This window comes from Erythrolamprus reginae, chromosome 1 (assembly GCF_031021105.1).
Source record: "Erythrolamprus reginae isolate rEryReg1 chromosome 1, rEryReg1.hap1, whole genome shotgun sequence".
NCBI classification, from domain to species: domain Eukaryota; kingdom Metazoa; phylum Chordata; class Lepidosauria; order Squamata; family Dipsadidae; genus Erythrolamprus; species Erythrolamprus reginae.
The window spans coordinates 113,016,133-113,042,393 of NC_091950.1; the positions used below are offsets into that span (position 1 = coordinate 113,016,133).

General features: G+C 41.2%; 1 protein-coding gene across 3 annotated transcripts in view; it reads left to right on the plus strand.

Moving 5' to 3' along the window:
* Positions 1 to 591: 591 nt before the first annotated feature.
* BBOX1 (gamma-butyrobetaine hydroxylase 1) overlaps positions 592 to 26,261 on the plus strand; it is a 55,852-nt gene continuing 30,182 nt past the window's right edge. The window contains exons 1-3 of one of the 3 annotated variants that reach the window (XM_070761979.1): positions 592 to 948; positions 6,045 to 6,505; positions 6,972 to 7,089. In XM_070761979.1, the coding sequence (XP_070618080.1) occupies positions 6,113 to 6,505; positions 6,972 to 7,089 (511 nt within the window). In that variant the 5' untranslated portion in view covers positions 592 to 948; positions 6,045 to 6,112. Of the gene's footprint in view, positions 949 to 2,361; positions 2,449 to 6,044; positions 6,506 to 6,971; positions 7,090 to 26,261 lie in introns of those variants that run through there. The other 2 variants (XM_070761989.1, XM_070761987.1) reach the window with 2 other exon arrangements.

The window sequence follows — 26,261 nt, forward strand, 5'->3', positions numbered from 1 at the left end:
GCAGAAACAAAACTCCCTCCCGCTGCACAACGTTTCTACTACAAATCGGAGGGCAAATTCATTGCCCAAGGATAGCCGATTAGCTAGAAGCACCTTTTCAATGTGCACTCTCTGGGCAGGTGTAGGGCGGGCGGGGGGGGGGATACATTTCCTTCGCCTCCATCTCTTCCAGGAGGCGCTGCGCGGTGCGAGTCGGGCTGCCTCCTGCTCTGGTCGGTGCGGTTCCTGTAAACCAAGGGTCCCCAAACTTGGCAAATTTAAGACTTGCGGACTTCAATTCCCAGAATTCTCCGCAAGTATTAAAGTTGCCAAGTTCGAAGACCTCTGCTGTAAACCATGTGAGAGCTTTCGTGCAAGTTTAAAGTTTCCTTTCCCATCTCTGAGCGCTTTAGCCCAGTCGACGGCGATCCCGGCTGACTGATCCGGCTTTCCAAACAAGCTAAGCTTTTACTCGCCCGCTGGGTTTCCTCCGGAAAAGAAATACATACATTTTTTTTTTCCGAGGAGCCTAACTGCAGCTAGAATTCCCTTTTTTTTAAAGGCCACCGACCCTACTCCATCTCCCAGGGTGCAATGCGGGCGTAGATTTACGCTGCCTCCTAAAGGCTGAGTTGAGCCTGCGCGCAATTCTCTCTTGCTTTAGTGACCTTCAGAGTTGTTACTTATAGCCCGAGAGCCGACCTTTGCCCTACTTTTCAATCTTGTTGGCAGCCGCTTACTCTCCGCCCTGTCAAAGCGGGAGCTGGCCACGGCCCTTTGCTGGTTGTCCCGTTTCTAATGTCTCGCTGCACGGCTCAGCTCTTACAATTTGTAGAAACGTTGTGGTTTCCCCACTGTAGCTGCGGTTTGTCCGCCGGGCAATCGGGATCGAGAGTGGGAGGAGAAGTATTGCCCACTGTATGAGACTGAAAATAATGAGTGTAAAGAAGCCAATGAGTCACCTGTAAGGTAGGATTTCACAAGTACCTGTTTAGTTTATTAGATTAATCTTAAGTAAGTATGACATAGGTGAGACATAATCATCCAAAGCAAAATTTCGTGTACGTACAACAAATTTATATAACGATTGTGTGAATGCAATTGGTTTTATTTCAATCGGTTAACACACTGACATGGGAAAATGGGGTGATTCTCCCATGTGAATATGCAGCCATGCAGCCATACAGTATTTGAAAATCCATCACAAAATCAAAAAGAAAATTAAATCTGAACGTTCAAATATCCCTTCAAAATTTGCAGTTAAATTCAGGATCATGAAGTTCCTCAGTGGCAGTTGATTAATTTTTGCTCCTGTTGGCCTTCACAGTAGAGCAATACAACATAGATAGATAGATAGATAGATAGATAGATAGATAGATAGATAGATAGATAGATAGATAGATAGGCAGGCAGGCAGGCAGGCAGGCAGGCAGGCAGGCAGGCAGGCAGGCAGGCAGGCAGGCAGGCAGGCAGGCAGGCAGGCAGGCAGGCAGGCAGACAGAGGTAGAGATAGAGGTAGAGGTATATAGATATAGATATATCACCATAGAGTTATTTCCATTTTTAAAAAATGTATATACCCCAGAGGAATATTCATGTGATATGTAATATTTTAATATACTGCTCAAAAGAAATAAAGGGAACACTCAAATAACACATCCTAGATCTGAATGAATGAAATATTCTGGTTGAATACTTTGTTCTGTACAAAGTTGAATGTGCACAACAGCATGTGAAATTGATTGTCAATCAATGTTGCTTCCTAAGTGGACAGTTTGATTTCACAGAAGTTTGATTTACTTGGAGTTATATTGGGCTGTTTAAGTGTTTCCTTTAATTTTTTCAGCAGTATATCAAGAGATCACAACCTTGCAGTTGAGGCACAATCTTTTTACACCATATGAGTTCTGATTAATTCACTTGGTTTGTTGCAGATGACTAAAACCATAAATTTCATTTAACACAGTGTAAGAAATTAACGTGATGATAGACCACTGAACACACTGAACCTTTAAAAGAAATTTAAAAACTTTTAAATTGATAGTACAGATATATGGATGGATAAATGGATAGTATGGCATAGGTTACATTTTGTTACCTTTGGGGGTGTTATTTATTTATTAGTTAGTTATTTTTGTCCTCTCCTTACTTATTTTTCTAAATAACTCAAACATTGAACCTACTAATATTCCTTTCTCCCATTCTCCCCACAATAACAATCCTATGAGATGAGTTTGGCTGAGAGCATGACATTCCCAAAGGCGGGACTAGTTGCCTGATTTCTAGCCTGCCTTAATCACTAGATCACTCTGAGGTTTTGAGTGTGTGAATGTCAAGAAAGTGGATAGTGCTGTTATTTCAGTTCTTCATCTGTGGATTGGACAGCCTGCCTCAATTGGTTTGTGAAAGCTGCTAGGGAGAGGACTGGAAGCTGTATCCAGGCTATAGTCAATACTTATTTGAGAGAAGGTAAGTTTTCAGCAACCCTGAAAAACAGATATGATTCATCCCACAATAGATCAGAGGTCTGAATAAGTTATAGGCCACATAATATAAAATTGTGGTTTAAGTCTGTGTGCAAGTGGTGTTGGTGGTTTGTAAGGATCACTACCCAGAGACCAGTAAAAATGTGGGCAATCCAATAACTAAATAATTCAGTTATTTCGTTTTTGATTGCTACAAGTTTTATGTTCAGTTAATGACCCTAAACACTATTTATTCCTTTTGAATAAGACATTTAGTGTGTGAATGAAGGAGGCAGTTCAGGGAAAAATCTTTATATAATTTTTATTTAAGAAGAAACCTAATTAATATTTAGTTTTATTCAGAAAAATCATAATGTACTAGACTAATAGTATAAAAAGGTTTCATTATAGATAAAGAAATTGTGCTGGGATTACTTTATCAAATTTTAAGAAACGGTCCAAAGAAACTGACTTTAAATTTAGCTTGGTTTAATCAGCAGATTTTTGAATTGCAACTGGTATCTATTGACGTTTGAGTGACAGACAACACAGCATTAATGAAAGCTAGAGTCGAGAAAATTGTCTTCCACCATTCTAGTCATCCAGTTTGATATTTCTACAATTGGGGGACAGGGCAGAGGAACCAGGGGTATGTGAATGAAGGAGGCAGTTCAGGGAAAAACAACATGGAATAACCCTCACTTACTTACTGGCCAGGTATTACAGAGCTATCCACATACTGTACCAGCTGGCTGCTACAAAGAGAAATTGCTTCTTAATTTTTAAATTTCTGTTTATTTACCTCTCTTCTCTGCAGTACTGTATGGGACACTACAGGATATATGCTTGTGTACATGGTGATTTGATTTTCACTCTTCAAATACATGTTTCTGTATATCATCAACACAATTAAGCATGACTTCTATACAGTGGTACCTCTACTTAAGAACCCCTTTACTTAAGAACTTTTCTAGATAAGAACCAGGTGTTCAAGATTTTTTTTGCCTCTACTTAAGAACCATTTTCTACTTAAGAACCCGAGCCTGGAAAAAATTCCCAGGAAATTTGAGAGCAGCACGAAGGCCCGGCCAGTTTCCTGCCATTCCCCCTTTAATCCTGGCCATCTTGGGCTTTTCTGGGCTGCCAGAGGAGCCTTTTGGTGGCGCTTAAAGAGACTTTGGCAGCCCAGAGTGAACGGAGTGTTTTCCTTTCTTTGGGCGCTTGGAGAGGGAATAAACCACTTCGCTGTGGTGACTCCCTTGCGCTGCCTCCCATACACCCAGCACGAGATTGCCTTTTGGAGCGTCTGGGTGCAGAAAGGCAAAAGCAGGCGTTCACCTCACCTTCTTCATTTGGCAGCGACTGTTCTCCTCCTCTTCTTCTTCCTCCTCCTCCTCCCACCCAAATTCCGAGGTTTATTTCTTTCCTAATGGGTTTGCATGCATTATTTGCTTTTACATTGATTCCTATGGGAAAAATTGCTTCTACTTAAGAACGTTTCTACTTAAGAACCTGGTCACGGAACGAATTAAGTTCTTAAGTACAGGTACCATTGTGTTAGTTTCTGTTGTTCAGATTAGGGAAACATTTGAAGGGATCCATGAACCCCTTAAACTGAAATAAATAAAGAAGCCTAAGAGATAGTAGCAATAAGCTATTTCACTGAAAAGAAATGAAGCATAGAAGCAAATGAAGCAAAGAAATGAAGTAGGTAATTCTGTTGAATGGAATGAGGGATTGGTATAAAAATGATAAGATTTAGGGAGAATGAAAACAATATTTTGATTACTGTATTTTTTGGAATATAAGACTCACCTTTTTCCTCCCTAAAAGAGTCTTATACTGTACACTGAATACAGCCATTTGTGGCCTCTCCAAGTCCTGCCCGCCGCATCCCATTTTTGTGCAAAATTGATTGGTATTGGCTTTTTCTTTTTTTTCAAAATTGGTATTCAGAGGGGGATTGGGAGGCCTGTAGAATGCTCCTGGGGATTGGGGCTAAAGCATCCCCATTTTTGAGGGGAAAATGGGTGAAAATGGGCCGTTTATTTGCAATTAAAGCATTTTTTACCTTCCCCCAGCAGACCCTATCAGCAATAATTAAGATATTCAATATATAAACAATAAGGAAAGAACATGTGTAGTAGATTAACTGGTTGTTTCATTTAATTACCCATTTTCTTCAGCATGTTTTGACTGTCAGGCCATTGTGTAGATCTGAGTCCAATTGTGAGCATGTTTTTACTTGCCTGTTTGTGGTAAGAAAGGGTGCATCTATAAGTGTGGAAAGATATAAGAATTATCTTCTTGCATGCAAATGTACAGAAAAATCAACAGTGATTAATTTTCACATATTTGATCTCATTTCTGTAATGTATATTATACACACACACGTGTGTGTGTGGATGTGTATGATATTTTTATACATATATTCATGTTCTTCCATAATAATGTATTGAGTTTTCCATCACATATACATATGGATAATTTTTCATCGTATAAGTTCAGAGACTTTGTGTATAAGTTCAGAGACTTTCACTCTATTGTGGTTTTGTGGAGGAGGGAATCCCAAGCAAAAGGTATTAATTATGGAAACCTATCACATTTGGGAAAAATCATGTCAAGGAAGCTATTTAGTGATCTCTGGTGCCCTTAATTTCACATTCTCAGAAAAGCTTTGTTTATTGAGAGGCTAATGCAGCATTCACAGCTACAGGAGAATATGAATGGGGAAGAGAGAAGATTCAGTTTACCAAGCAAAGCAGTTTACTCAATTGTTAGCATATACTGTAACATTAAAAGTGGCACAGTGGTTAGGATGCAGTACTGCAGGCTACTTCTCCTAATCACCAGCTGCCAGCAGTTCTGCAGTTCGATCCCCATTGGCTCAAGGTTGTCTCAATCCTTCCAAGGTTGCTAAAATGAGGACCAAGATTGTTTGGGGCAATATGCTGATTATGTAAATCACTTAGAGGGGCTGTAAAGCACTGTGAAGCGGTATATAAGTCTAAATGCTATTGCTATACACTATTGGCAAGTAACAAGGAAAATAATCAATATACAACTTTACCAGATGTATTTAATTTTGTTACATAGATGCCTAGCTTCCGGTGTTTCTGTCATTTGAATTTATATTCCACTGTTTTATCCGTAGGGCATTCAGTTCCTCTCTTTCATTAAATCAATGAAAATACCTAAAATTGTTATTTAGTGGCAAGTACCTTTGTACTCGGTATTCAAGAATAATTCCTTATTTTAGTAAGATGCAATTAACTTTCAGAAATACATGCCCTGATAATAATAGGGCTTTTGAGTGTGGCAATAAGTCTAAGTTCTTATTTCAGGGTTCAAAAAAATATAAGATGGGATCTTATTTTCGGAAAAAAAGATGGTATTTCTTTTGTGAATTGAGCATGAGCAGCAGGAACAACCTTGCATTCTCAAGAGAAAAATTAAGTTAACCCGCAAAATAAAGTCAGTGAGACTTTATTATGGGATGGGTAATAGGGGATAGGGAATCACTGAAAGCAGAAAGAAACACTCCTCCAAATATGTTTTTTCCCCTTCTTTTAACCATTCAAACCATTTTTTTTCTTACAGAATTGATGGAAGACAACTTTCATAGGAGAAGGCATTGATGAAGGGAAGACTAAGCAAGTGAAAGTAAAATGTGGATGTCACTTGCTAAAAATTTGCTAAGGACAAAACTTTATGAAGACTGCTCTCGAATTTTGCTGCAAATACCAAAGGGCAAGCTGAGTTATCAAAAGTATTTTTCATTCAGCAGTAAACCTGGATTACATTCAGCAAGGATAGCACAGGCAGTTCAGACCTTCAGTGTTGGCACAACTATCCAGAAAGTGGAAACTCCAGAGAAAAAACAATTTATCTGTGTTCATTGGGAAGATGGCAGTGAGAGCCTGTATCCTTCAGTGTGGCTACGAGACAATTGCCAGTGTCCACATTGTTTCCTACACTCTGCTAAAGCACGCAAACTGCTTCTAGAAAATCTGGATATCAATATCGAGGTGAAGGATGTCACTTTGACAGAACAGAAAAAGGTAAAAGAGTTTATGTGTATGTGCAGTTGTGATAAAATGAATGCAACCATTGCGATACATCAAAATAAAACCATGTAGTAAAACCATAAAACAAAATCACGTGACTCCAGCTGTTTTGGCCAAAGAGACAACCTGATTTAGAGGTTAGATTTCTGTTGATGCACCCTAAAATCTACCTTTTCTGTGATCACATCATTCTGTTGACCAATATTTTTGCAGTCTGTTGCTGTCCCAAAATCGTTTTAACAAGTGTTTTTACCAAGTCAGTTATCTCTCATTTTGTAACCTTGCTGTAGTGTAAATTTTGTTCTTTGCAAAGGTACAAGATATTCGCTTGCATGGAATTCATTTGTCTTTGCAAGGCCAAGAGAACTCCATGAAATGATTGTGAATAAAGTGGTATTCAGACTGTGCTACTGATGATACAAGTGTATGCCTTTCAATGCTTGTTTCTATTTCATGGAAGAAGGTAACTGTTGTATGGCCAGATGACCACACCAGTGAATTTGAGGCTGAATGGTTGAAGAAAAGATGCTTTTCTGACCAAGCTAGAGCAAAAGCACAAGAAGAATTGTTTTTATCAGGTAAGAATTTATGTTGTTGTAATAAATTATTAAGGCAAGAGTCTCAAACATGGGCCACATGCAGATCTCCAAGTCATTTTCTACAACAATACAGTGGTAGCTCTACTTAAGAACGCCTCTACTTAAGAACTTTTCTAGATAAGAACTGAGTATTTAAGATTTTTTTGCCACTTCTTAAGAACCATTTTCTACTTAAGAACTTGAGCCCAGAAAAATTTCCCAGGAAATTTGAGAGCGGAACGAAGGCCCAGCCAGTTTCCTACCATTCCCCCTGGGTTTCTCTCTCTGGCGCAGTGTATGGGAGGCAGCCTCGTGCTGGGTGTATGGGAGGCGCGTGCTCCTCCTCGCCGCCTCAGAGTCAAACTTTAAGCCTTAAAGTTTTCAATTTTTTTGATTCCCCTCATCTCACCTTCTTCCTTCGGCAGCATCTGTCCTCCTCTTCTTCCTCCTCCTCCTCCCACCCAAATTCCGAGCTTTTATTTCTTTCCTAATGGGTTTGCACGCATTATTTGCTTTTACATTGATTCCTATGAGAAAAATTGCTTCTGCTTACAAACTTTTTTACTTAAGAACCTGGTCATGGAACGAATTAAGTTCTTAAGTAGAGGGACCATTGTACTTTGTAGACACTGAGGTTCTTATCTAGGGAGGCCCTGGTGCCAAGCACTACATAGATGCACAGTTTAGATCAGTGATGGTGAAACTTTTTTGTTTTGCATGCCTAAAGGTTATGTGTGTGTGTGTGTTAGCATGCGTGCAGATGGCCACACCCATTTCCTCTCCCATGCATGCGCATTCTTGCGCTGTCCCATGTGCATGTGCATAATTCCCTCCCTGCACATGTGCACAGATCTCACTGAAGGCAGGGACAGTGAAAAAAATGAACTTCTAGTTCAGTTTTTCCCAACCTTGGCATTCACTGGCTGGGGAATTCTGGGAGTTGAAGTCCAGATATCTTCAAGTTGCCAAGGTTGGGAAACACTGTTCTAGTTTGTCTGTTGGGTGTTTTTTTGCACTCCGGGGCTTCAGGGAAAATTCCCTAAAGCCTCTGGAGGGTAATTTGACCTTCCCCAAGGCCGAAAATCAGTTGGCTAGCATATGCATGTGCCCTGGAGCTGACATAGGGTAACAACTTGCATGCCTCCCAATATGGATCTGCATGCCACCTGTGGCACACATGCCATAGCTTCGCCATCACTGGTCTAGGTCATGATATGTGTTATTATAACTCTCCCAGACTTAGCAGGGTTGTATCCACTGAACTGTGCAATTGGCACCTCAAAATCTATCAAGACTGGCATAAGAGAATCCTTTACCATGGCAGACCCTGCTTCTGAAGCAGCTGTAAGGAGATAGTGTGAAATAAGGCTTAGTTAGGGAAGATGGGCCAGGAATCAAGAAGGAGGAGACAACTGAGAAGGATTGGATCTCACTGCCCCGCTGTAGGGGTCTCTCTGCCAGATGAGGATCAGAAAGACATCAAGTAAGCAAGATTTTGCTATTATGTTATTTTCATCCTATACATGTACCACTCACCTTTTCCAGAAGAAAACAAAAAAATAACGTACCTGTCTCGATAAAGAAACTACAAACCAAAAAAAGATCCCTCTGCCGTAGAAACAAAAAAGGCCCGGTAACCAACTTTAAAAGCCGCTACAGAAGCATATGCCAACAAATAAAAGAATGTCTCAGCTATCACAGTGAACAAGAGGAAAACTATCCTGGGTCTTGAAAGGTTAGAACTGCAGCGCCTAAAACACGATTTAAGTATTGCCCACAAGATCATATGCTGCAACGTCCTTCCGGTCAACGACTACTTCAGCTTCAACCGTAACAACACAAGAGCACGCAACAGATTCAAACTTAATATTAAGCGCTCTAAACCTGACTGTAAAAAACATGACTTTAACAATCGAGTTGTCGAAGCGTGGAACTCATTACCGGACTCAATAATGTCAACCCCCAACATTTCTCCCTTAGACTATCCACGATTGACCTCTCCAAGTTCCTAAGAGGCCAGTAAGGGGCGTACATAAGTGCACTAGTGTGCCTAACATCCCCTGTCCAATTGTCTTTCCTTATTCATATATCATATATATTCTCTCCCGCTCATATATTTCTCTTCTTTTTTACTTACTATCTTTATATATATTACTCAATGTCTATTCTCTTTCATATGTATTGTATATTGGACAAAGAATAAATAATATTTTTTTTTTTAAAAAAAGGATTCTGCTGGGCCAGGAAAGAAAAGAAAACAAGAAGCAGGCAAAAAGAACAAAATATCTTTCTAGTCAGGAAGGAAAGAGAATGAAAACAGTATTTTGGCAGTTCTTAGTGGAATACAATTCCTAGATTGTATCACCTTAGATAGAATCTTAAAGTCATAAATATATCACTTATAAACTGAGTAATAAAAACTGTTTTTTATTTTTATGGTCAATGAAAAATACTCCTGTCTAAATGGTCAAGGTGCAATGCTCTATTCTCAAATAGTTGTGATTTGTGGTATTTTTTATTAAATGCATTTATATTTAATAGTGTCCATGCTTCTTCTCAGTATATCCGTTTTTACTCACTCCAAACTTTTGCATCAGTATATGAAAAGGCTTTAGAGCTGCAGCCATTGGGCTAACAATAATAAAGGCACTCATTATTGTTTGAATTTGTGTGCTCTGTATTATAGTGCAGAACTAGGGGTATGCTAGTATGCCATTATTAATTTTCTGTACATATTTATATTGCTTTTTGCAAAAACTAGTACTAACACTTGGCTTTTACGAACCAAATGAATTTGTCTACTGTACAAAGCAGCTTGAAAACATCAGGAAGAGGGAGGATCACCTTCTAAATTCTAAAACTCAGAAGGAATCTGACAGCACCTTTTCCAATTAGCATTTAGATTAAATTTAATTAAAGCTTAATTAAAAGGCATAAGCTTTCATGGGATGTCATTCATTGCATCAGATGAATAAAGTAGCTTTAATGATATGTGAATAGATAGATAGGTGGGCAGGAGGTAATCCAGCCTAGAGATGCTTATTTTATTTTTACATGTTATATTTTCATCACCTAATGTGCCTATTCGATATAGTTTGGCAAAGTAGTAGCTCACTTTTCAGTGTCAAAGTTGCTGTTTCATTGACTTTTCACAGTCTTCCATGCAAAATAGTTTTTCATCGAAAGAGAGTGGACTATCTTGTCATCCTAGACCAGTGATGGTGAACCTTTTTTTCCTCCAAGTTGCCAAAAGAGCATGCATGATGAAGACAACTTCCCCCGCCCCCTGGTGGCCAAAAACGGCCTGTTTCCCAATTTATGATGAGCCCAGTAGTTTTGTGTTTCACTCTCCCCTGGCTCCAAAGGCTTCCCTGGAGCCAGGGGAGGTTAAAAATGCCCTCCCCATATCACTGGAGGCTCGCTGAAAGCCAAAAATGCCCTTCCAGAGCCTCTGTCAAGCCAAAAAATCAGCTGGCCAACACACACATGAAAGTTGGAGCTGAGCTAGGGCAACGGCTCGCATGCCAGCAGATATGGCTTCGCGTCCCACCTGTGGCACCTGTGCCATAGGTTTGCCATCACTGTCCTAGATGATGCTGAGCAATTCACTTCTCATGTTGCAGAGATATTTTGCTCTGGTTATTGAAGATGAGACTGTTCCTGGTAGCAAAGAGGCACAATTTCCCACCACAATAATAAGTACAACCGATTAAATATGTAGCAGAAAAATAATTCATTTTCCATCCAGGTAACTATATTTGGCACTTTCAAAGTAAATGTAATCTAGATCAACATTTGCTAATGCTGCTTTTTTAAATTTTAATCAGCATGGTAGCTGAAAGCCATTAAAGCAGTGATGGTGAACCTTTTTTCCTTGGGTAACAAAAGTGCATGCGCGATTGCACACACGCATATGCCCACACAACCATGATTCAATGCTGCCTCGCACGCCCCATCATCCTATGCATGTGCACACACACACCCTGCTCTTCTATTTTCTGACTTCTGGTGGATCCAGTAGGAGGCTGGAAACACCCTCCCAGAGCTTCTGCGCAAGCCAAAAATCGGTTGGCCAGCATGCACATGTGTGCTGGAGCTGAGCTAGGGCCAAGGCTTGTGTGGCAGAAGATGTGGCTCTGCATGCCACCTGTGGCACGCATACCATAGGTCCGCCATCATTTATTCATTCTTTCATTCATTCATTCATTCATTCATTCATTCATTTGATTTGTATGCCTCCCCTCTCTGTAGATTTGGGGCGGCTAACAACAATAATAAAACAGCATGTGACAAATCTAATATTTAAAATAACTAAACTCCCTTATTAAAAACCAAACATACACACAAACATACCATGCATAAATTGTATAGGCCTGGGGGGAAAGGATCACAGCATTAAAAGGTACTGAGAGAGAGAAAGAGAAATAATATGCGTGTTTTATTAAAGTTCCCTTTGATTTGGGAAAGTTATAAAACTACATACAGTCGTAATTATATAATGATATACCAATCTTCACTTTCTGGGAAAGATGACAGAAAAGATTGTAGCCCCAGACTCATGAATTGATCTGATTCTCTGGCTCCATGGGATTATCTTCCAAGATATGGTCCTTAGTTGGTTTTTGTTATCTTGCTAAATGACCTATCACATAAAATGAATGCAGGGAATACACACTGGTGCAATTGCTGTCAAACGCTAGGTTCAGTAATGACATGACAATCAAATTTGGGTGAAATCTGCCCTGTAAGGTTAACTATTGAGTAAAATCCTTATTCTTTGTCACTGAGAATTGCTGTCTGGTCATTCGAGTGAGCATTTTCAGGGGAAGGTTGTTGGCACTGTACCATGAAATACGAAATACTACTACATAATGAATGAATGAAATATTAAGATCTACCAACACCTGGACTGGTTTGGAAGCTGTTGGCAAATCTTCTACCAGCCATTTTTTGCAGCCCCAAACCTTTGAACCTGTATGTAATTTTGCTAGCTGGACTACACAGACCCGTTCTATCACTTACTACTATATTTTTTTTTTGTGACTATTTCTGTGGAAAGGTGTATTTTAGCAGAAATGAGAAAAATATGCTGTTTGCAGCTAGCAGTTAACTGGGTTTGGATTAAAGATATGACATTCAGTTTTACTGTACATGTAGACTTTTTCTACCGTGTTTCCCCGAAAGTAAGACAGTGTCTTACTTTCTTTTTATCCCCAAAAGCCCCACTATGTCTTACTTTCAGGGTATGTCTTATATTGTCCCGGGCACCGGGGCCGGCTCGTCTTCGGGCTTCGGCCCGGGCGAGGCCTCTTCGGGCACCGGAGCCGGCGGCGACTTCCTGACGCGCTACCGGCTGGTGTCGTCTAAGCTCCGCAAGTGATTCCTGCGCAAGCCCAACGTGTCGGAGGCGTCGGAGCAGTTCGCAGCGCTGGTGAGGGAGCTGCGCGCCCAGGAGAGTCTCCCTTACGCAGCCTGGTGCCAGCTGACGGTGGCGCGCTGCGCCCAGAGCTTGGGCCACCCGGCGGGCGAGGCGGCGGCGCTGGCCGAAGCGGTGACTTTCTGACGCGCTACCGGCTGGTGTCGTCTAAGCTCCGCAAGCGCTTCCTGTGCAAGCCCAACGTGTCGGAGGCGTCGGAGCAGTTCGCGGCGCTGGCGAGGGAGCTGTGCGCCCAGGAGAGTCTCCCTTACGCAGCCTGGTGCCAGCTGGCGGTGGCGCGCTGCGCCCAGAGCTTGGGCCACCCGGCGGACGAGGCGGTGGCCCTGGCCGAAGCGGCGCGGCTCTGGCTGCAGCACGAGCGCGAGCTCCAACTGCGGCAAGGCAGCTAGATGAGAGGGAGGCTGCAATACCCCCGTGTTTCCCCGAAAGTAAGACATATGTCTTACTTTCGGGGTACGGCTTACCGTATTTTTCGCTCTATAAGACGCACCTGCTGATAAGACGCACCTAGATTTTAGAGGAGGAAAATAGAACAAAAATATTTTGAGCCAAAAAGTAGCTATCACACATGAGCAAGTTCTTGCATCCATAATTCTATCCTTTCTATGTCTTCCTCCCTCTTTCCTCCCTCCCACTTTCCTTTCTATCTCTCCCTCCCTCTTTTCTTTCTATCTTTCCCTCCCTCTTTCCTTTCTATCTCTCCCTCCCTCTTTCCTCCCTCCCTTTTTCCTTGCTATCTCTCCCTCCCTCTTTCCTTTCTATCTTTCTTTCCCCCTGCCTTTATCCAAGCCCTTCCTTTCCCTCTCCCTAACTACCCCCTTCTCCCTCCTTTCTATCTCTCCCTCCCCCTTTCTCTCTCCCTTCCTTCATCTTTCATTCCCTCTCTCTCCATCCCTCTTCCTTTCTCTCTTCCTTCCTCCCTCTTTTTTGTTCTTTCTCTCTCCCTCCTTCCCTCCCTCTATGTCTTTCCCTCCCTTTCTTCCCCCCTCTCTTTCTCTTTCTCTTGCTTTCTTTCCCTGTCTTTCTCTCTTGCTTACTTTCTCGCTTTCTTTCTCATTCTTTCTCCCCTCCTTTCTTTCTCTCTCTCTTTCTCTCTCGTTCACCACGCCGGCAACAGAGAGAAAAAGAGAGAGAGAGAGAGGGAGAGAGAGTGGAGGGCGCCGTTGTCTTCGCCTCTGCCCGGCAGCTCTGCAGCGAAGAGGAAACAGTCGCGCACCGCCTCCCGGGAGCCCGGCCGACTTTTGGAGCCGTTTTGTTTTCGGCCGGGCGGAGGCGGCGCGCGGAGGCGAAGACACGGTGCCCGGCCACGCTCCGCCTCCCGGGAGCCCAGCTGAAAACAAAACGGCTCCAAAAATCGGCTGGGCTCCCGGGAGGCGGAGCGTGGCCGGGCACCGTGTCTTCGCCTCCGTGTGGCTCTGCAGTGAAGAGGAAACAGTTGTGCACCGCCTCCCGGGAGCCTGGCCGACTTTTGGAGCCGTTTTGTTTTCAGCTGGGCTCCCGGGAGGCGGAGCGTGGCCGGGCACCGTGTCTTCGCCTCCGCACACTGCCTCCGTCCGGCCGAAAACAAAACGGCTCCAAAGTCGGCCGGGCTCCCAGGAGGCGGTGCCCGACTGTTTCCTCTTCGCTGCAGAGCTGCCGGGCAGAGGCGAAGACAATGGCGCCCTCCACTCTCTCTCTCTGAACAGTGCTTCGAGACCTCCCCGCCTCCTGAAGCGATTCCCGTAGCCTTCCCAAAGGCTCGGAACCGCCAACGCTCCTCCGGTGCCGCTCTGCCTCCTAAACCTGCGCGGTGGAGGCGTCCCCCGGCCCAGCACTTCCGGAGGCCGAAAGGCGCGGCTCTCTTCGGGGTTGGGAAGAGGAGAGGCGGCGACAGAGGCGGCGGTCTCCAGATGAGTATATCGCCGCCCCCCCCCTCTGCTCCAGCGCCTCCCCCCCCTCCCTGCCTGCATCTTCGCTCCATAAGACGTGGCTGATTTTTCATCCTACTTTGGGAGGAAAAAAACTGCGTCTTATGGAGCGAAAAATACGGTATATTAGCCGACCCCCCTGAAACCCCCGATACGTCTTACAATCGGGGGTGTCTTACTATCGGGGAAACACGGTATGTTCTCCTATGGATGTGGATAAGGAATAGAAAGGAAACCATTCAAGGGTATTTCCAACGGAATCAACTCTTTCTCTCTATAATACATCCAACCATACACATTCTTGATTGTAACAAAATCAGTAAAATCACTCCACAAATAGCTACTTTCTGAGCAATTTGTTCTTGGACATAATTTAAATTGCTGATAAAACCTTTATACTACTTGAGTTTGAGGAGTGTAGTCTTTATTTATATAGTTTCTTCCTTCTCACAAGAGAAGGAAGGTGTTGCGGAGATTTTTGTACATGTATTGTGTGGATACATCTCTATATAATTATGTACAGTTGTAAAGCAGCATTTTTATATTTATTTATTATTTGGATTTGTATGCCGCCCCTCTCCGAAGACTTATTTTGTCAAGTACATATTCGTAGTATACATAGATATTATACTGATTATATACATGAGATGTATACTAATAAGAGTGAAACATTAAGACAGGGACAGTAGGCACCCTGGTGCACTTGCACACACCCCTTACTGACCTCTTAGGAATCGAATGAGATCAACAGTGGATAGTCTAAGGGTAAAGTTTTGGGGGTTTGGTGACAAAACTACAGTCATATAGTAAGTTGCAGGCATAAACTACTCAGTTGTTGAAGTCGTATTTTCTACAGTCACGTTTGGAGCAATTTACTTTGAATTTGTATCTGTTTTGTGCTCGTGTATTGTTGCGGTTGAAGCTGAAGTAGTCATTGACAGGAAAGACATTGTAGCAGGTGATTTTATGAGCTGTGCTGGGTTGTGTTGAAGGCGGCATAGTTCTAAGCTTTCTAAGCCTAGGATTTCAAGTCTGGTTGCGTAAGATATTCTGTTGCAAGTAGAGGAGTGGAAGGCTTTTCTCCTAAAATATCTCTGGACACTTTCTAATGTATTTATGTCCAAAATGTGGTGTGGGTTCCAGATAGATGAGCTGCATTCAAGTATTGGTCTGGCAAAAGTTTTGTATGCTCTGGTAGTGTGAGATTACCGGAGAAGAAGCTGCATAAGATTAGATTAACAACTCTTGAAGCCTCTTTTGCGATATTTTTGCAGGGGGCTTTGGCACCTAGGTCATTTGATATGAGTATTCCAAGGTCTTTTACAGAGTGAGGGTTGTCTGTAAGGTCTTGTCTATTCGGCATCCTCCAGTTAACAAACAGGTATGTTGTTATTTGAGGATAGTTCAGCATTCTTATTTTGCTGAGCATTCAAAAGAAGAAGGGGAGAGAAATTAAAGAGGATATGAAACACAGGAGCTATTTTGTTCTTTAGCTAGAGTTTTTTCAATGCAGAAGCCAGCTCTTCCCTTGAGAGCAGTCAAAAAAAATCATAAATGCCTTAATTGAATAATATAAATGGTCTCTGTTAACCTGTCCATTAACATAATGTTTTTACACCAAATTCCAGGAAAGGAAATGGCTTCTTACAGTGAATTGATTTATGGAATTTTCCTTAGATTTTTTTTTTTTTTGGTCTAACAGGCTTGAATTATTTAGTTCATCACATGATGGAGAGAGTTACCACTCTTGGTCACTAGGGAGCAATGGGTCTTTCCCTTCTATTTCACCACATTTATTTTCACTGAGTAACAGAAATATGAAAGAAACACATATTTTCACTTGCTTTAATTTTATAGCATCCATTATGAAATCAGGCAACTAAGTGCTATACCCCAATTTACATAATACAGAGAATAGAATAGAGTAGAATAGAATAGAATTGAATGGAATGGAATGGAATTCTTTATTGGCCAAGTGTGATTGGACATACAAGGAATTTGTCTTGGTGCACATGCTCTCAGTGTACATAAAAGAAAAAGATATACCCTTCTTGCCTTCCACAAACTATTTAAAACCCACCTATATCGCCAGGCATGGGGGAATTGAGACATCTCCCCCAGGCTTTTTATAGTTGTATGTATGGAATGCGTGTGTTGCATGGTTTTTAAATGATGGGTTTTTAGATGCTTTTTTAATATTAGATTTGTTTACATTGTCACACTGTTTTATTATTGTTGTGAGCCACCCCGAGTCTTCGGAGAGGGGCGGCATACAAATCTAATAAATTATTAATTATTATTATTTGTCAAGAATCATGAGGTACAACACTTAATGATTGTCATAGTGAAATAAGCAATGATTGTGATCCTGCTATATAGAGCGCTGATGAGACCACTTGGAATACTGTGTTCAGTTCTGGAGACCTCACCTACAAAAAGATATTGACAAAATTGAACGGGTCCAAAGACAGGCTACAAGAATGGTGGAAGGTCTTAAGCATAAAACTTAGCAAGAAAGACTTAATGAACTCAATCTGTATAGTCTGGAGGACAGAATGAAAAGTGGGGACATGATCGAAACATTTAAATATGTTAAAGGGTTAAATAAGGTTCAGGAGGGAAGTGATTTTAATAGGAAAGTGAACACAAGAACAACGGGACACAATCTGAGGTTAGTTGGGGGAAAGATCAAAAGCAACATGAGAAAATATTATTTTTACTGAAAGAATAGTAGATCCTTGGAACAAACCTCCAGCAGACGTGGTTGGTGAATCCACAGTAACTGAATTTAAACATCCCTGGGATAAACATATATCCTTCCTAAGATAAAAGACAGGAAATAGTATAAGGGCAGACTAGATGGACCATGAGGTCTTTTTCTGCTGTCAATCTTCTATGTTTCTAATGAAGAAACAAACCAATATAACGGAGTCCTCGACCTATGACCATAATTGAGCCCAAAATTTCTTCTGTTAAGTGAGACATTTGGGAAGTTAGGTTTGATTCATTTAACGACTTTCCTTGGCACAATTGTTAGGTGAATCACTGCAGTTTTTAAGTTAGTGGTTACATGAATCTGGCTTCCCGTTGACTTTGCTTGTCACAAGATCACAAAAGGTGATCACATGACCCTGGATACAGCAAAAGTCATAAATATGAACCAGTTGCCATATGTCCAAATTTTGATCATATAATCATGGGGATGCGGCAAAGGTCATAACTGAAAAACGGTCATGTCACATTTTTCAGTGCCATTGTAACTGAACAGTCACTAAATGAACTGTTGGAAGTCAAGGTCTCTCTCTCTCTCCCTCTCTCTCTCCTTCCCTCCCTCCTTCATTTTAAATCACAATAGTCTGTTCCCCCTAACTTAGATCTGTTTTTCATTAGCAATGACAAAATTAATTTGAAAGTCATGAAAGAATTCTATTGGACTTCCTTCTGAATTCTAAGCTACTAAAGTTTCTTCCAAATTGTTTGACAGATAAAACCATTTTTTAAGTACACAGCTGCCTGCCTTTTTAACATTTCTTAGCAAATACGCTTTCAGCTGCAAAGTGGAAATTAATGGTTCAGAAGTGAAAACCATGTGCATCCTGAAAGAAGAGCATAGTGAACATGTGATTCCAACAAAGCAAGGTAGTCACTATGGGACACCAAAATAATGGAATCACAGTCATAAACATTAAGCAATACAAATGTTTGACATCTTTTCCATCTTCTGAATTTATCCTGATTTCAAGATTATTTCTCAATCAAGCCAATTCTACACTGTGGCTTTATTTATATCTCCCCCCAATATATGAGTAGTATTATCCCAGTTTCGAAAATTCATCCTGGGAACTTCCCTATCATGTACTTATCCATGAATTCCTCTGTTTTCTTTCCTACATTAAACAGACACATGTACAAGTGCATTAATCTTTTCTGAAAACTGATACGCTTTTCTCTATACATCTATCTAACCACCAAGAAGCAAAATTAATGTAAAGAACCTTGTAAATGTTCTATGTTTGTCTTGAGTCAGAGTTAATCAGACAGTTTAATTCTTATCTGATAACATTAACAATATTTAGATATGTACAGGTAAATCCTTGCTTACTGGCTGCTTAGTGCAGTGATTGTTTGAAGTGATGATCGTAATGCAAAGGTAACTTTGAAACCAAGGTGCATATTTAAGATCTGTACAATATCTCTCTCTCACTCTCCCCCTCCTGTTCTGGTTTCTGATAGAACTTCAGTTATTAAAAATAACGCTTACTGAATGCAGTATTTCATAAAAAAAGAAACTCCATTTTTATTCTCTTCGCTTCCGTATTCAAAAATGCAATACAGACTGGCACATTCCTTTCTCCTGTTATCTCTCTTAATTACATTCCACATACATTCCTTCATGGCTCCTCCCGTCTCCTGAAATTCATGTATTTACAGCATGATTCAAAAACAGCAGGAATGACTGCAATATAACACAGAATAAACTTACTCGCTCCGGAGCCAAACTGAAACATGTTTCATCTTAGAACTACAACATTGAAACTCTACCCTTCTTCCCCACTGGCCTCCTGATGTAACTAATGCATCACTCCAGTATTTAAACCATTCCTCCCCTTAATATCTTTTTCCTAACACCTGTTCCTTGTGTTTTTGGACCCTTCTGAATTGAGGATTAACCCAGCGAATGTCTGTCTCTTCCTCACTAGATTCTGGACTCATAGCAACATCCTGTGGCTAGCCTCCCACCTGTTCTAATACATGTAACCCAGGGCCCACCACTAATTCATAAACACTATCTGTATCAGAGTCCTCAAGCTCTTCATCCTCCTCCAACTGACCAGGAGTATGTACAACACCTGCCTCCCTTCCTTTCTCCCTCCCTCTCTCTGTCACTTATTGCCGCTACAATCAGTTAGTACAGCTTGTCCTCTGCCTCCTTCTCAGAAAGCAGGTATACTGGAAAAGGAGAAATTACAACAGTTACAATGCACACCATAGGGAATACACATCAAAAGGAATGTACCACTACCAACTGTTTACTAATATGTTTCTAATTGGTTACCATAATTATTTTTCTGTGATTAATTTTTGGTGTTAACTATTAAAATATAGGTCTTTCAAGGGATTTCCTATTTTCAAATGAATCCTATAGCACAGTGATGGTGAACCTATGGCACAAGTGTCATCATAGTTCCCTCTAAGCTGAGCAGTGAGCAATGGCTCACTTAAAAATCATCATCAACTCAGAGTTTTTCAAACCTGCCCAGAAGCCGAGAGGGAAAGAGTGAGAGGGAAAGAGTGCTGCCCAGTCCCGAAGGGACTGCCGCTCAGACACTATACTTTTCCACCACCCCCCCAAAAAAAATTAGAGGGAACACTGAGTGTCATAGGTGGCACACGGAGCCATATCTGCTGGCACACGAGCCTTTGCCCTAGCTCAGCTCCAACATGCATGTGTGTGCCAGCCAGTTGAGTTTTGGCTCACACAGAGGTTCTGGGAGGGCGTTTTTGGCTTCCAGAGAGCCTCTGGAGAGATGGGGGAAAGCATTTTTACCCTCCTCCCAGCTCCAGGAAAGCTTTTGGAACCTGGGGAGGACAAAACACAAGTCTACTGGGCCTATCAGAAGTTGGGAAACAGGCCATTTCGAGCCTCCAGAGGGCATCTGGGAAGTGGGGGAAGCTGTTTTCACCCTTCCCAGGCATTGAATTATGGTTGTGAGCACTAATGCATGCACAATAACATGTGTGCATGCTCTTTCGGCTCTCGAGGGAAAAAAGGTTCGCCATCACTGCCATAGCATCTCCATAGCATCTCAGAAAATACTTAATATGTTTCTATGAACATTTAAAATCCCAGTTGTTTGTTCCATATACCAACTCAATAAACGATCAAATGATCAGTAACAATTAACAGAACAGTTTCAGGTTTGGATTGGGTCTATGAAATTTATTAAGAATTGAGATTTAGCAGTTGAGGAATTTGACCCTAAATATGTTGCTAACATATGCTTACATTTAATAGATGTTTATTTTAGCTATCTTCCAGGTGTGATTCTTCTTCTGCTGTTAGAAAAGAGATACTGTACCAATTCTAATGGCTTATTATTGAAATTTTAAATTGAGTCTTTTTATTCCTATTCTTTGCTTTGAGAAACTTTGTAAACTAAAATATAAGTTATGCATTTCCAGATAAATAATAATAATTATTATTCATTAGGCTTGTATAATCTAATTTGAACTAATTCCCATTGGTACATTGTAGTCTAATAAATATCACAATGGATTGGCACAACAAACTCTTAACTCAGATGTCCAAACGTTTACACAATGAAAATATAAATTTTGTAAGCTATTGAATAATTTTAGGTAAGAATCATAGTCTGCCTAGTCTGGGAAAGAGGCCATTATACTGTCCAGGGTATCATTAAATTGAGCAATTCTGAAAAGGATTAAAAAAGAGCTGAAGACCAACTTCGTACACTGTATTCTTAGTCAGCCAAAGTGTCAGAGTAGTTAGTGTCAAAGTATGACATCATTACTACATATTGCCACATCCATAGAATCATATGTTGCTTCTAATTTGCAGTCATAAGAGCCAGAGAGCATTCTGTTGGATGTGGAGTATATACAGAGACCACTGTTTTTTTCTTTCCCAAGCAAGGTGTTACCATATTTTTCGGAGTATAAGACGCACCGCAATATAAGATGCACCTTAGTTTTGGGGAAGGAAAATAGAGGGGGAAAAATCTACCTACCAGGTATTCAAGTGGCCAGCATCCAAAGTCTGTTCAGCATCAGCACATTATTTTATCCCCAGGTTAGGGCTGAAAAATCCTTTTTCAGAGGGAATAGGAATGAAAGCAAGCCTGCAAAGACTTAGGGTAGGAAAAACTGCTTTGGAGGGAGTAGGAATTTTTAAAAATTCAGCAAGCCAGGAAGATCATTAGCACCGCATTGGGGCTGAAAAGCGCCGCTTTTTCAGAGGGCGTTGGAATGAAAACAAGCCTGCAAAGACTGAGGGCTGGAAAAAAAACCTTCTTCAGAGGGAATAGGAAGCCAGGAAGATCATTAGCACCTAGTTAGGGCTGGGAAAAAAGCTTTGAAAAGGCTACATTCGAAGTATAAGGCACATCCAAATTTTCAGCCTCTTTTAGGGAGGAAAAGCGTGTGTCTTATACTCTGAAAAATATGGTATGTATTTCAATATGTAGAGATGATGCATTTTAGGGCTATTGTAGGTATTGCTACATCATACGAGGTCTGTTAGAAAAGTATCCAACCTTTTTTTTGTGTGTGTGTATGTGAAAACTTGATGGATTTTAATCGAGTGCACTTGCATGAGCCGAACTTGAACCTTCGTGTGCATGTGTGAATCCCCCCCCCAATCGATAGCGTCTGTTGCTGGCAAGTAGCAATTGAGTGAGGTAGTGTGTAATGCTCTAGACGGTTTTTCATTGCTGGGAAAATGACGGAATGGCTGGAGCAGCGCTACTGCATCAAATTTTGCCGGAAACTGGGCGACAGCCAGATGGAAACCATTCAGAAGATCAGATGGATTTCAGTGACAATGCTATGGGCATCACACAGGTTAAGCAGCGGTAAAACTGGTTTAAAGAGAGTTGCACATCGGTGGAGAGCAAGCCACGGTCCAGTTGGCCATCAACATGCCAAAACGACCAGGTCATTGCCAAAGTGACTGCTGTGGTGATGCAGGACCGTCATGTGTCTATCCAAGAAATTGCAGTAGAGGTGGGGATTAGCACTTTTTTGGCACATTCCATTATGATTGAATATTTGGCCATGAAGTGAGTGGTGGGGAAAATTGTGCCAAAGCTGCTGACAGCAGAGCAAAAGCAACGTCATGTTGAAGTCTCACAGGACATGCTGGACTCCATAAACAGTTACCCCGACTTCATGAGCACAGGTGATGAGTCCTGGGTGTACGGGTACGACCCGGAAACCAAATCCCAGTCATCACAGTGGAAGCATTCCACGTTATCAAGACCAAAGAAGGCCCACCAATTGTACAGCAATGTCAAAGTGATGCTGACTGCTTTCTTTGACTCCCACGGTGTGGTACACCACGAGTACGCACCACAGGGTCAAACAATCACCAAAGAGTACTACAGGGACATTGTCCATCGCCTGCATGATGCCATGCCGTGCAAGAACCAGAGTTGTGGTCAACAGGAAATTGGCGCCTCCATCACAGCAATGCTCTAGCACATTCCTCACACTTGGTTCAGACTATTTTAGTGAAAAACCAGACTCCTGTGGTTCAACAGGCTCCTTACTCTCCTGATATGGCCCCCTGCGACTTCTGGCTGTTTCCCAAACTCAAGAGGCCATTGAAAAGAATATGATTTCAGACTAAGAGAGGACATTATAGGAGACCGCCTCCTGCCGCACGAATCCCAGCGACCGATTAGGTCCCACAGAGTTGGCCTTCTCCGGGTCCCGTCAACTAAACAATGTCGGTTGGCGGGCCCCAGGGGAAGAGCCTTCTCTGTGGCGGCACCGGCCCTCTGGAACCAACTCCTCTTCCTGCCTTCCGTAAACTCCTTAAAACCCACCTTTGCCGTCAGGCATGGGGGAACTGAAACATCTCCCCCTGGGCACGTTTAATTTATGCATGGTATGTCTGTGTGTGTGTCTGTTAGCATATGGGTTTTTTAAAAAAATATTTAAATATTTTAAATTGTCTGATTGCTTATGATTTGTTACTACATGTTGTGAGCCGCCCCGAGTCTTCGGAGAGGGGCGGCATACAAATCTAAGTAATAAATAAATAAATAAATAATTATAGCTGCAATGACAGCCGAGCTAAACTCCATTCCAAAAGAGGCTTTCTCAGAATGCTTCCAACAATGGTGGCACCACTGGGAGAAGTGTGAGGAATGCCAAGGAGACTACTTTGAGGGTGATTAGGTTTCCAACGCTCCGGGTATGTCAGGTTCCCCCCCCCCAGCCAAAGGTTAGATACATTTCTAACAGACCTCATATAAAAGGGAAAAAAAGAATCCGTGTGTGTATTTTTTTAAAAGTCCTCGTTTATTAGCTTTTTGATGGTGTTTGTCACATTTTCCCAGGAAAAAACTTTTAGTAGTTGAGCAAATATATTTATTTAATAGGACTGATTATTGTTGTCACAATCTTTACAGTTAAATTATGATGAAGGTAGAATAAGGAATCAAGACTGGGGAGAAGGCAATTGGATTACAAGTTGGTGAGAAGGCTAACATTGTAGGTTAGATTCATCAACTTGATCAGGATGATAAAATTTTGTTGCATTCATGCTTATTCAGCAGATAAGTGAGATAGTAATCTAACCAAAACCAAAATTGTTATACCCCAGACACACATTACAAAGCAGCTAAGTAGTCTGCAAGCTCCAACTACTCAGGATATCACCGCCAATGCACAAACATCAGCTAATCAGCATACATCAATTACATCAATAACCCCAGGTGTTACCCCCCTGACTCACCAGGAAGTTTCAACACAGCTTGCAGCTGCTGAGCCAGAACTCCACACCCACCCACCAGTATTTATAGTGGGAAGGCAGCTCAGGTCTCGCTGTGTTCGCCCTATCAGAAGGACAAAAGCACCAGCCTGAAGATGACGAGTGGGACCTTGTCAAAACGTCGCCAGAAATCCCTGAAACTTACATGGGAAGAAATCCGAATATGCCAAGACATACATACATATATATACAATATAGATATATATATTGTCCTTTGTCTGTTAACACAGTTCAGATTAGATTTTATAGAACCTGGGAGAGAATGTAAAAGCTCTACCTTTAAATGCCAGATGCCAGATACATATAGATTGCTACTGTGCAATGCATTGTCCTGTAAATAATCCCTTACAGAACAGAAAGGAGAATGCAGCTGGATCTTTGAATGGTAATTTAATTAGGTGCTTTCATTTTAAAAAACTACCACATTTTTTCTTTGATTTATTTAATTGGTATACCTGGAGCAAAAATACCACTGTCAAGCTTTCTGCCTCTCTATTGCATCTTTCCCTACCATGTTTCCTCCAGATGTTCTGTAGTAGTACTGGTGCAGAATTGTCAGCCAGAATAAACAACAATCTTGCTAGCTGTGGATTTTGGAAGTTAAAATCTAAGAAGGCATGGAGCTGGGGAATATGGCTGTATTTCATTACATGCCCTTCATGCATAGTTTTTTTTTTTTACCTTCCCCATTAGCCCATTGTAATCAGGTTTTTTATTTCTCTTCAGTTGCTCTTCTTTTTCATGAAACGTTAGCATCTGGTTTACTGTGGCCAAACTAAACACTTTGATGATTGTTGTGCTAGTTTATTTATCTGTTTGTTTACTTCACACATAAAATGAAGAAGGGGAATTTCTGTGAAAGTAACTAAATCACTCTCCCATCGTTTGAGGTATCCCATTTCCCCATTTCCGTCTCATTAGACACTGAAGAGATTGAAGAAGCGACAAAGGAAAAAAGGCAGTTTTCATCTCCATTAACCCACTTATGGTCTTAACGGTAAAAATCAGTTGATATGCATTATCTCACTCTTCATAAGCCAAGCAAACATGGGAACCACAAATATGCTTTCCTCTACCATGTCTGTTTTGGCATCTGCTTCTCCCCCAAAGGATTCCCGCAAAAGATGCTATCTTGTCCAAGTCTAATTGACAGCTTAGCAATAAAAGGAACTGGCAGAGAGTACCTAGCTAAATCCCTTGGCTGTCCATTATTATAGAGTGCTTTCTAAAATGGAAAAGAGAAAAATTCCAAGGAAATCACGTCACCTTTTTAAAGATCTGGGTGTACACATACTGCACGAGCACACAGATGTAGCATATGTTTCCCCTGGCTCTGAATCTTGACATGCTTTATGCAACTGCCCTTTTATTATAGATAGCTGCAGTAGTTTCTTGTCTTTCATGATCCAGCAGTAGTTACTTTTTCAATAGTAAAGTACTATCACAGCCATTGCTAAAAGTAAATCTTGGGTATTTTATTGTTCCTGGGAAAGCACACAACTATTCCATCAGATAAATAATCTGGTTTATCCAACAGCTTGAGGAAGGTCCTGAAAGCAGTAACAGACCCACATCTTTTTAACCCTCTCTGCTCCAAAATGATATTCCAGGAATATGTTTCTAAACCTAAAAGTTCATGAAAAGATATTCTAACATTCATGCCTCAACCAAGAAATTTTCAAGATGGGGATGATTTGATATTCCCTGCAATGAAGAACAAAAGGCATCTTCTTCCATTGCAATAATTAGTTGAGTTAGGGAATACTTTAGATTGTTTGGTAAAATGCAAAGAGACTTTTAGTTTTGTTTTAAATTTGTAATTATTTACAATTTGCAACATTATGCACAGTTTAAAAGAGCAATTGTTTTCCTAAGAGATTTCCCAAATGTTATTTTCAAAATTTAGCCCTTTTCTGTATTTTTAGCAATTGAGAAAAGCTTTTCCTTTGGGCAGATGGAATTCTCTCAGCTGTGTCATTTCACGAGAGGTTGCAAAAGGCTACAACTGCATTGTGAGAGACTCTCTTTTGGAATTCAGTTCTTTTAACTTTGTACGTCTTGATGAGGAACTTTGCAACTTTTCTAGGTATTTGGGAAATAGAACCATAGTCGTTTTTTAAAGAGTCATTTATTCATTTCAAAAGCATAAAAGCATAATTGTTGCATTTATTTTATTAATCTTCCATTACATTTTTAAAGCAGTCCAATTCTATAATGACTATTTCCAAAGGTCTGCAAAAAACAACCATTCCAAATGGAAAAATACATAGGATCAGCCAAACACTCTAATCCAAAGCTTGGGGGGAACCCA